General features: G+C 35.0%; 2 protein-coding genes across 2 annotated transcripts; both read left to right on the top strand.

Moving 5' to 3' along the window:
* On the top strand, window positions 1-9,239 carry LOC102601316 (uncharacterized). The gene is made up of 12 exons (XM_015314395.1): window positions 1-76; window positions 187-236; window positions 1,303-1,488; window positions 1,593-1,746; window positions 2,149-2,471; window positions 2,585-2,713; window positions 2,799-2,920; window positions 3,041-3,132; window positions 3,202-3,293; window positions 5,633-5,766; window positions 6,161-6,252; window positions 9,154-9,239. The coding sequence occupies exons 1-11, from the start codon at window positions 1-3 to the stop codon at window positions 6,225-6,227; spliced, it is 1,425 nt and encodes a 474-aa protein (XP_015169881.1). The 3' UTR covers window positions 6,228-6,252; window positions 9,154-9,239.
* Window positions 8,737-11,446, top strand: LOC102601652 (glutathione S-transferase APIC-like). Its single transcript, XM_006359341.2, has 3 exons — window positions 8,737-9,287; window positions 9,783-9,831; window positions 10,799-11,446. Exons 1-3 carry the CDS (start codon window positions 9,141-9,143, stop codon window positions 11,245-11,247), a joined length of 645 nt encoding a protein of 214 aa, XP_006359403.1. The 5' UTR covers window positions 8,737-9,140; the 3' UTR covers window positions 11,248-11,446.

Raw genomic sequence — 11,446 nt, 5'->3', positions numbered from 1 at the left:
ATGACCCAAAATATATACTTAAAATCGCCCCTGGAGGGAGGTTTAGGAGTCCTTTCCCAGCTTGAACTGCTCACAGGTATTCCCAATGAAACTTCTCTACTTGAATTTTCATTCATCAACACCCCCCTGCAAAATATTCAAAAAGATAAGGACATTTGGGAAGTTATCCATGTTAATCTTCTGCAGATGTCAAAAGACTTCATCATTCAACCGATACAGTGAACTCTGATCAGCTGGTACTGGTTTGAATTCACCTCCTTTTTTTTTGTCATATGACCTACCTTCATTTCTTCTTTCTATTGTTCCTTTGGTCCTTGTCTTTTCCTCTTTCTTTTTCTTTTTTCTTGGGTTAAAGTTCCTAGTTGACTTTAATGGGTCATGGTGTTAAGAATTCAACATGGAAATTGACTTTTTGATGGAGAGTTCAAGAAAAAGTTGCTCTCCACTTCTCCCGTTTCTCTGGAATCGTTTAAGGAACAAAGTGTTGGGCTAAAATAACCTGAAGATACTCTTAGCATGGTGTGATATCGTCTGCTTTGGGCCAAAGTCGCACGGTTTTCCCAAAAAGGGCTCAAACATTAAGAGTATCCATCCCTATACCTTTTATGTAGCTTCTTTTTCCTTTCAGCTACCTATGTGCAACTACCGTATCAGAAAAAAGAAAAAAAAACTTACCAACGTGGAACTTTGTTCTCATACGCAACACATAGCTTATTACAGAGGCGAATCCAGAATTTTAAGAAAATGGGTGCACCATTACTTTAAAGATAAGATCAAAAAGTTTATAATAACAATAACTAAGCGAGCAATCCATAAAAATTACTTGGAACTTGGGAAGTGAGTGGGAAGAAACTTTTGAAGTCTTTGACTTTTAGAAGAATTTAGCTTCTTCTTTTTTTTAAAATGAAAAATGTGTTTTTAGTTAATAAAAATAAATTGAAGCGAATTGGGGTTGCCTGGGATCGAACCTGCGACCTTTGTGTTGGTATCTTGCAGTTGTACCAGTGAACCATCCAGCCATTTTGAGAACGGGTTCAACAAGTTTTAATTTAATATATTCTTTAATAATTATAGAAGTAATATATCGAATTTAGTCGAATGACCACGGGTTCGGATGACCCAAAATATATACTTAAAATCGCCCCTGGCTTATTAATTGATGTGGGAGGCCTGTATTATCATTATGTGTATCCCATCTACAAAAGGGATCTATTACTAAGTGGAGATAGACAAAAGTGATAAGCAGTAAAAGGTTCAGATGATGACTTCCTCTTACAGTTGCGGTTGCATTCTTGTCAGCAGAGGCAGACAGGTTTATGCGAAGAAGATGACGTTGAAGTTCCTTTGTTTAAGAGTCAGGATGGTAGCTTCATCAACAAAAATGATCATTGGATGGCGTTGTCCTGCTCCTTAGATGATGAATTTTGTCACGTCACTAGAATGGCATCCACTTGTAATTCAGAAGAGGAAATTTTGTCTGATGATGAGGTATGACTGCTGGTCTCTATGTCTGCAAAATCGATGTCACTAGAATACTTAATATTTTGTCCAACCAATACTAAGTGGATCTTTGGAGGTTAAAAATCTGGCAGATGAGGCCTTCTACTGATGGAAATTTTAAAAGAGATGGTAAAAGTACAATGCCTAAGGTAAGTGCAGATTGCAAATCAGGAGCTTTCTTCAATAAAGATGCTGGGTGTTCATCGCTATACGGGGCCTCATCAAAATTGAACAGATCATCTAAAGGTATTAGTATTTCTGTTGACTTCATTTCCATATTTTGCATTCTTTGTCTTGATGCTAAAGATGTCGTCAACTCCACCAATGAGAAGAATGATCTTAATCAAGCATTGTTCATCATAGTTGGTTAAATTGTCTTGGACTAAGCTGTTACTGACTAGCATAACACATAACAATGTAATCCCCCACCCCCCACAAAAAAAAAAAAAAAAAACTAACCAGCATAACATGTGTAATAGTAGTGTTTCTCAGGAACAAGTGGACTCCAAGTAAAATAGAAAAGAAATGGATGCATCTCAATATTGAATCCTCAAGTCTGACATCTCTGATGGCTCTTTTTCTTTACTTGAGATCTGTGATTGAGTTTTCAAGCTGTAAACTTGAAATGACTTTTGATATCAACTGCAGGAAGCTCGGGCAAATCTAAGCCCAAATTTTTGTTCCAATCCCGGCCACAGAAGAAAGATTATGCTTTGGTTGTCCATGATAATTGTGAAACCTGCACGCCCTTATCTGTGCTTCCCCTAAATGTAGAATTAGACATGCAAAGAAAAAATATAGAGTCACTGGATGACTTATTGGAGAATAATGGTGGAAATGAAGTACAACCGTTCGAGGAGAATTTGGTCTCATCTGAAGTAGCAGTTGTACATGATCCAAATGAGCATTCCATGGCTGAGGTTCTGGATCACTTTCAGCATACAAGGTCCTCACGAGGCAATCCTAAAACGGTTTGCTTTCTTCTTCTCCAGATCTCTTTTCTTAAAGATCTCAGTAGCGCTTCCGTATTACCATTTTTACTATTTCAATTATGTTTTTGTATGTAAGAATCATGCTTATCCAGCAGCTGCAAACAAAAAGACAAGGATCACGGTTCTTACGGAAGAGAAACTTATTGCTGCTTGGTGACAGAAACATGAGCAATGGCGACCAACCTGAGGAACTAGATAGTGATCCATCTAGTGATGAGGATGTAATATGTGGTTAATCTTTTACTGCGTAATCATCACGATCAATTGCCATATGTAGTTCTCTGAATTCCTTTCTTTTTGTTTCAGGAAGTTCCCCAGATTCTGAAGTCTGCTATACCTCAGAGGACCATGGCTGACCAATTTCATCTAGCGTTAGGAGCTGTATCCACAAATGAGAGGCTATCTACTGCAAGGTCTAAGCAATTCGGGTGAGTTATGGAACTAGAACGTATCAGTTATGAGCATATTCTGCATGTTTTCTAGGAACAGAAACAGAAAAATATTCTTCAAATTTTATCTTTTCTTACTTGTATTGATAAGTCATGCAGGTTATCTGGAAGGTTGCAGCACGTGATGCAATGTGAAAAGGACAGAGATACATATTTCTTGGAGAAGTCACAAACACATGCTGCTTCAAGTGGTAAAAGGCCAAACTGTGTATCTCCTGTCTCTTGCTTGTTTCTGACCTTCTCCTCTGCTGTTAATTCAGGTGAAGAAAGCTTCATTGATGTGAGAATTTTGTCAAGTTCTTTGGAGGCCAAGCTGACTGTTTGTTTTTGTGCTTTACATGGAGATGAAGAGGTACTTGAACTAACTATTGTACATTTGCTAAACAGAAGGTTAAAAGTATGAGTATGTCTACTTTATTGAGGATACAATGTTGCTTTCAACTTTTTGAAGGTCATGAGCGTGCTTTTCTTGCTCTCACTAGTTTCTTAAGTAGAAATTCCCAGTACTTGTTTTGATGATAGTCCAATTTTTACGTGGTGCCTGGGACATTTACCATTCTCATATAAATGGGCAACTTTTAGAAATTCAGCATGTTGCATGGCACAGAAAGTCGGGTAGGGTGGCCTAGGACCGTGGATACTGCAGGTGGAGAACTTTTACTTTCCATTACAGGTGGTAGCTTTTGGGTGAAGTGTCATAGTTTCTCAACTTTCTATACACCATTTCCCTCCGAAGCAACAAGCCCTGCAGATTAGACAAACAATGTGGTAGTTGGTTTTTTTGAAGTGTGTAATCTGTAAGAAACTCCCGAAATTATATTCATCACAGTGTTCAATAATTGCATATTTCATTTTTTCCCGATAATTGCAGTCGTTTAATAATATGGTGTTTACTGTGATCTGTGTAAACTTTTTCAGAAATGTATTCCTTGTAGTATTTACGACTTGACCCTTAGGAGCTTCAGATAACTGAGGGACCATGGAGACATTTTATTTGTTCTATGATTTCTTTCTTCTTTTGTTCTTTATCAATATTTTTCATCCTTTGTGCTTAAACCACTTCTTCGTTTCTTCTTTACCTCTGCTGGAATCAAAATGTTCATCCCTGGGCAGTTGATTTGGGTGTTAGACCCTCTGGCTGTATCTATCAGTCATCCTGGCTGCAGAATCAGCAGAATCTTAATTGGGAAGTGAATTTGGGTTTTCTGATACTGAAATGTGTACAATATAGTCTTATCAGTCTTAGTTTGGCAGATGGAATGAGGATCATAAATTCAGTATGAATGGTTATATGGGTTTGGTTATGCAATCATTAGGGTTGACACATGATGGTAAGTTTACACAGAGACTTAAAATGAATTGTGTAATGTTTTTTTTCCTGGTGTAAAGAGAACCTTGTAGAGGATGCTGAATCTCTGTTAGATTTTTTGGAATCAGTGTAAATAGTTGTGTATCATTGTTGTTACTGCTCTCGTTTCTGTATTCTCTTTTTCAAGCAGCTTGGAAATGCTTTATTTTAAGCCGAGGGTCTATCTGAAACAACCTCTGTATCTATACGAAGTAGAGTCAAGGTCTACGTATACTCTACCTTCCCTGTGCTCCACTTGTGGAATTACACTGGGTATGTTGTTGTTGTTGTAGTGTAAGTAGTTTTGTGTCTATCGGAAACAACCTCTCTACCCCACAAAGGTAGGGGTAAGTTCTGCTTGCCCTCCCTCGACCCCACTTGTGGGATTACACTGGGTATGTTGTTGTTGAGTATAAGTAGTTTTCGACTTTGGTAATCTAGTAAGAAGAGCAAGTTTTTGTGTATGGAAACTGTAAATTTGCTTTCCAGCATTTTCTTAGTGCTCTAGCTGGATATTTTCACTTTGGTCATGACGCCAGCCTTAATCACTTCAGCATGTAAACCAGTAATTTTTAAAGATCATAACTCTCTTGGTCCAAATATTCATATTTATATTTGGCATTATCAATACGGTGACGCATGGAAAAAATTGTCTCGTTTTGCACGTTAACCTATTTTTCTTTTGAACACTGACGGGAAAGTAGGTCTATTAAAAATTTCACAATCATATGGACGTATTATAAAATATCATTCGCAGTAAAAGAAGGGAAAAAAAGAGATACATCTTTTCTTCCAAGGAAAGTGATTATTTTATTAAGTCCAATAGGAAGAGGTGAAAATCCTTTTGGGATGAGGGAGTACATATTTAGATCATTGACATTTTGACACTTAATTATTATTATTTTTATTCACAAAGAAGCTTGCAAATTTAGGGTCAGAATATGCCCATGATCCAAATGTCTAACCAAGGACATTCACCGTCACTTACAATCTATGTACGTAGTTTGTACTGGAGGATTATCTAATGCAGATTGAATAAATTGATATATACTTAGGTTTTACCTGCTTTTGTTTAAATACAGAAGGAGGGAAAAAAGTGATCTCGACAAACACTAATCAGTACTCATTCCCCAAGCACATAGGTCTAGAAGGGAAAAAAAGAAGTTTCATACCATCTGGCTAGTCATTTCGTCATATGGGAATTTTTAAGAATGAAAGTTGGGGTCTTAACATTTATTAACTGTTTATTCCTACTCTTACTGGTGTTGATGGTTTCATTTACCAAACAGAATAGATTTGTGGTGTTAGGTGAATGCGATTGTCAATTTTATGTTTCTTTGCAGGGTTCTGAGTGCCTGAGCAATCCTCGAGAAAGGAAGGGTACTGTTAGAAGGAAGTTTACTATCATTTTTAGCTCGAGAATTTGTAAAGACGTCGAACTTGAAATAGGGAATGTTATCCGCATACATCAACCTTGGTAGGAGCAGCTCAAATATTTTCTTTTTTAAATATTTGTTGTTTTTGTTTGTTTGGAATAATACTCTTTTCTCGGTACCCGTTTGAGTAAGATGGCTCTTGGCACCCAACCTAAACTATTGTGATTGAAATGCCTAGAACACCTTTTTGGTAGAAGTGGAGTAACTCTATACTTAATTTTTTTTTAAAAAGAAGCAGACAAAGCTAGATTGATTTTATCCCCTCATAGCCCGGAGGAAAGTTCTGATTCTGTCCTTGTAAATTATTCTTTATACCATTGTTGTGCATATGCCAGTGTCTTCAAGTTGGTAAAAGCTGTACCTTTTACTAAACTTTCTTGTATTGCTTAACAAATACTAAGTGATTCTTTCCCAGACTGACTTTTTCTGGTGCAGGAAGGAGGTACATGTGAACGCGAAAGACGAGGCCATCATTTTGTGCGCATATTTCTCTCAGATTTAGTCTTTGGATCACATTTTATACCAAGGTAATAGCAAGGTTTCTAGAGAATTCTTTATTGCTGTACTTTGCACTTGCCCTATATTTTCCAAATAGAGTACAATAGAAGTCTAATTTATCCCTTTTCGCTACAAATTTCACTCAAGACTACTGCAAAATGTATGAATGCAATCAGGTCACTTTATTTGTTCTGGAGCCTCATTGGATTGGTGGATTTTTAGTTGACTTCCTATGCTCTTTAAGTAGTCTCATGATGGATCTTACTCGGTACATTGCCTACATACACAGAAAGGTCAATAAAATGGCCATCATGCCTGTGGATGGAGTTTGAAAAAACAAAATTCGATCCTGTTGCTTCCAAATGGTGACGGACAATGCAGCTCTAGCAGAGAATGAAGACAAACTTGGAACTATTTTTGATGTATTCTTGGTGACACTGAGGGAATGAAAATACTTGGGAGGAGACAGTTTCACCCGGGCAGGTTTGCACCATATTCCAATTATGCACTACTGATGGGAATTATATATATGTTTTTCCAGAAGCATTTGTGTCTTAATATGTTGTGTTTTCTGTCTGAAGTTGTTGTCTTACTATGTTATGTTTCCTGTATGAAGTTGTTGTCTTGCATTACAATAAAACAGTGATCAATATAATGTGATTTACTAGTTGTACTGATATATATTTATATATATATATATATATATATATATGGTACATTCAAGTCATTTATAAAATGATTATATGCTAAATCTCTTTGATAACATTTTTTATATTGTCAGTAGATATAACTTAATTCTTATAATCATTGGTGTTTCTAGACTCAACCTCATATCCTTCCCCTTTCCCGGTAAACAGACCAATTGTTAGAGTTGGTTATAGTCCCACATTGGTTGAGGAATGGACGGGTAATTTGTTTATATGTACTTGGGCAATTCCCTCCACCCCCCTCTCATGTCCCTCACACACAACCTAATGAGCAAGCTTTTCGGGTTGAGTTAGACCAAACTACCATATCTTTACATGGTTACCAAGTCAGGTCCTTCCCCATTTGGACTTCTGGTCCACGTTCCATTCAGGTCTAGACGTAAAGAGGGTGTTACACTTGGTTACAGTCTTACATTGATTGGAAATCAGTGGTTTTGCTTATATGGACTTGGACAGTCCTCCCCTCATGAGCCAACTTTTGAGATTTACTACCTCCGTCCACTTTTAATTGTCATAATTTTCTTTTTTAGAGTCAAACAATAATAACTTTGACTAACATTTTACGGTGTATTTTTTCATCATATATGCAAAAAATTGGAATAAATAGTACTTTTCATATAGTTTTTGAATATCTAAATTTTTTGTTTAAAATATCGAATGAATGCAACTAATTTAACTTTGAAAATTAGTCAAATTGACTTTCGAAAAGTGCAACGTGACAAATAAAAGTGGACAGAGGGAGTAGTTATCTAGTGGTAAAATTGACTTTGTAGCCCCTGCTCGAATTGTTTTTGGTTTTGAACAATACTAAGGGTTCGTTTGGTTGGGAACAAGTTATTCTGGGATTAATTATCTTGGGATAAGATATCATGTGATAAGTTATTTCACCATGTATATGAAATAATTTATCACATCACTAAGATATAAATGGTAGGATAAATAATTCCAGAATTGCCTAATACCTCCAATCAAACACAAAATTTTATCCTAGTATTATAATATCTTACACCTCACACCGAACGACTCTTAATCAGTTAGGGATCGTTTGGTGTGAAGGATGGGTACAAATAGTCCTGGGATAATTATTTTGTGGCACTTAATTTAGTGTTTGGTTGGGAAGTTTGGGATAACTTATCCTGGGATTAATAATTAGTACCGGGATAAGTTATCCCTTCCCATGGGTGGTATAGTAATCCCGGGATAAAATGACTAAATGACAAAAATGTCCCTTTAAACATTTTTTATACATTACTTTTCACATCCATGAAGAGTATTTTAGTAAACTTATATGTTGTTCTTAAGATTTACTATTTTGAATACAACAAACCAAACACTCAATAAAAAATAATCTTAGTGTAACTTATCTCATCATAACTTATCCCATCATAACTTGAATTCAAACCAAGCGACCCCTAAGATTTTAATTCATGTTTGTTGATTGAAAACTTGATTTAAAATAGAGATTTGGTTAGAAACGGAGAGTATTGCAATTTATCTATCTATCATCATTAATTCATTGGCCTGTCCGCCGCTGTCCATGGCCATAAAAAAGGCAAGACTACCTCAAAAGATATGGATCAGTTCAAGGTATTATTACTCATTTCAAATGAAAAGCACCAAGTAGATACTAATGATAATGATAATGGCGTTAGAGTTTAATGATTCAAGTGGACGTATGTTTAATTATTTGTATCTAATTGTAGGCACACCCTTCTAAGACCTTCCATCAATTATTGCTTTTAAATCTTGAAATGAAGATTGTAGACAGACATCTCCTCCCTCCACGTGCCATACTCAACATAGAATTGACAACTGTACTTCTTTATTAGAAAAAAATAATGTAAGTGTTGAAGTTTACACACCTCCCATAGTTTGAAGTAGTCAGTCTGTACTATCCAACCTGTTTGTTCAACTTCAAAATACACTTAACAAATAGGTTTAGTCAACATATAAGGATAGTTGTGAGGTCATTAATTACCTAATTAGATTATTAAATTGTTCTTACTCCATCTTATAATCATGGTATTACTTGGCCTCTAATCTTAAAGCATTAAAGGGTTTGCTTAGGAGCCAAGATTTTTTGGATATATTGATTTATTTAAGAATGAAATCAAAGAAAATTTTACCCTATATATACCCCTCCATATTTCTTCATTTCATCAACTTGAAGCAATCCATCATAATCCTAATTTATTAGTATTCTTGAAATAATGGCAATCAAAGTCCATGGTATCCCCTTGTCAACTGCAACCATGAGAGTTGTTTCTTGCCTTATTGAGAAGGATTTGGATTTTGAGTTTGTCTTTGTTGATATGGCCAATGAAGAACACAAGAAGCACCCTTTCCTTTCACTCAATGTAAGCATAATTGATTATATTATTAGCTTGTTTGATCAAGTTTTTGAGAAGCTAGAAGTATTTTTTTTTAAAATGTTTATTTAGAAATTTGAGTTGTTTTAGTGTTTCAGTAGTAGCTGGATCTGGAAAAAATACTTTCTTTTCTTTCTAAAACCACTTTTGAAACTTTGGTCAAACACAAATTGTTGCTCTAATACTGGCAAAAATATTTGTCAAATTAATGGCAAATTCAAATTGTCATTGTCCAAAATACTTTTTCGACAAGCACTTTTAATAAATACAATGGTTTTTAAAATTAATGATTTATAAAAGTTTGGCTAAACAGTCTATAAATCTATTTGATAGTGATTTTTACACATAAGTTTATATTTCGTGTCAAAAATACTTAAATCGGTTGACTTATGCTTATTATTAGTCCAGTTTTTTTCCAAATTGCAATTTGAAATCATGAATTCATATGGTATATTAAAATGACATTTTCAACCATTGGTGCAGCCTTTTGCCCAAGTACCAGCATTTGAAGATGGGGACTTAAAGCTCTTTGGTAAATTGTTTTAGCTATTCTTATAATTTGTAGTATATGTCAGCACCAAGGTGGTAAATTTGAAAAGATTCAAGTCATACATACACGGACATTGTAAATATTTTTTATATTATCAGTGTAATCTATCATGTTATAGTAACTCATTATACTTATTAGTTTACTAATTGTTAATGCTTATAATATAATTTTTTAATATAATACATAAAAATGCCCTTTAATTTGGCCTCATCTGACATATATGCTCTCCAATTTGGAATGTGCACAAGTAGACACTTAAATTTGTATATAATTGAATAAGTAGACACACATGTCATACATGACAATTTGCAGTCCTACGTGTATTATTGTTATATAGGACATGTGTGTTGTGTGTCGACTTGTTCAACTTTATACAAGTTTAACTGTCTATTTGTGTACATTCAAAATTGGAGGGTACAGATGTCCGTTGAGTCCAAATTAAAGAACACTTTTATGTATTGTGCCAATTTTTTTACGTTATAATACAAGTTAGGCCGGAGCTAGTAAAACAGAAGGGGTTCAACTAAATCCTCATCGTCGAATAATTATATTATGCAAATAGGGTAAAAACAATTGTTATATCCATCCTTGTTCCCCTTGACATAAAGGAAGATTTTATTACTAGTGATAAAGGGGTTTTGGGTTCATAAGTTCAATCTTTAACTTTGACATCCTAATATATATTTTTGAATCCTCTTTATATATATGAAGAAGAATTAATTTAAATAGTCGTCACTTAACTGTTTAAACTAATAGTCAGCAGATGTATAATACGTTTATAATCATGTATAATTTATATATATCAGCTAGGAAAAGTAAACAAGTGAATCCAACTAGCTATTCATGCAAGTATTTTTTTATATAAATTCTTGATTCCACCAGGCTGATAAGTGACCTGTTTTTTAAAAACTATCAATTTGATATGATAAATTGTGCACTTGTAATGCAGAATCAAGGGCAATCACTCAATACATTGCTCATACTTATGCTAGCAATGGCATTCAACTAATACTCCAAGATCCAAAGAAAATGGCCATTATGTCAATATGGATGGAAGTAGAAGGCCAAAAATTTGAACCACTTGCTTCAAAATTAACATGGGAGCTAGTCATAAAACCAATGATTGGCATGGGCAGTACAAATGATGATATTGTGAAAGAAAGTGAAGAACAATTGTCTAAGGTTCTTGACATCTACGAAACTCGATTGACAGAGTCAAAATACTTAGGTGGTGACTCCTTTACACTTGTTGATTTGCATCACATACCAAATATATACCATTTGATGAATACAAAAGCTAAGGCACTGTTTGATTCGCGCCCTCGTGTGAGTGCATGGTGTGCTGATATATTGGCTAGGCCAGCTTGGATGAAGGGCTTGGAGAAGCTGCAAAAATGAAAAAAAATGAAAATAATGACCACATATATCCATGTTTTTTCAGAAGCATTTCTGTATTAGTATGTTGTGTTTCCTGTCTGAAGTTGTTGTCTTGCAATACAATAAACAGTGATCTATATCTATGTGATTTTACTAGTTGTACTGATGTATATATGGTACATTCAAGTCATTTATAAAATGATTGTGCGCTATATTTCTG

The sequence above is a fragment of the Solanum tuberosum genome, unplaced genomic scaffold (assembly GCF_000226075.1).
Source record: "Solanum tuberosum cultivar DM 1-3 516 R44 unplaced genomic scaffold, SolTub_3.0 scf00298, whole genome shotgun sequence".
NCBI lineage: Eukaryota > Viridiplantae > Streptophyta > Magnoliopsida > Solanales > Solanaceae > Solanum > Solanum tuberosum.
The sequence above is the reverse complement of the archived record's forward strand: the minus strand, read 5'-3'. Positions and strand labels throughout refer to the sequence as shown.

What these genes read in the sequence shown, in the direction of transcription:
- LOC102601652 (XM_006359341.2), top strand. Translation starts at nt 9,141, where the DNA reads ATGGCAATCAAAGTCCATGGTATCCCCTTGTCAACTGCAACCATGAGA. An exon ending in ACCCTTTCCTTTCACTCAAT is followed by an intron (nt 9,288 to 9,782) that starts GTAAGCATAATT and finishes CCATTGGTGCAG; the next exon opens with CCTTTTGCCCAAGTACCAGC. An exon ending in TGGGGACTTAAAGCTCTTTG is followed by an intron (nt 9,832 to 10,798) that starts GTAAATTGTTTT and finishes CTTGTAATGCAG; the next exon opens with AATCAAGGGCAATCACTCAA.
- LOC102601316 (XM_015314395.1), top strand. Translation starts at nt 1, where the DNA reads ATGACCCAAAATATATACTTAAAATCGCCCCTGGAGGGAGGTTTAGGA. An exon ending in ATTGAACAGATCATCTAAAG is followed by an intron (nt 1,747 to 2,148) that starts GTATTAGTATTT and finishes TATCAACTGCAG; the next exon opens with GAAGCTCGGGCAAATCTAAG. An exon ending in ATCCATCTAGTGATGAGGAT is followed by an intron (nt 2,714 to 2,798) that starts GTAATATGTGGT and finishes TTTTTGTTTCAG; the next exon opens with GAAGTTCCCCAGATTCTGAA.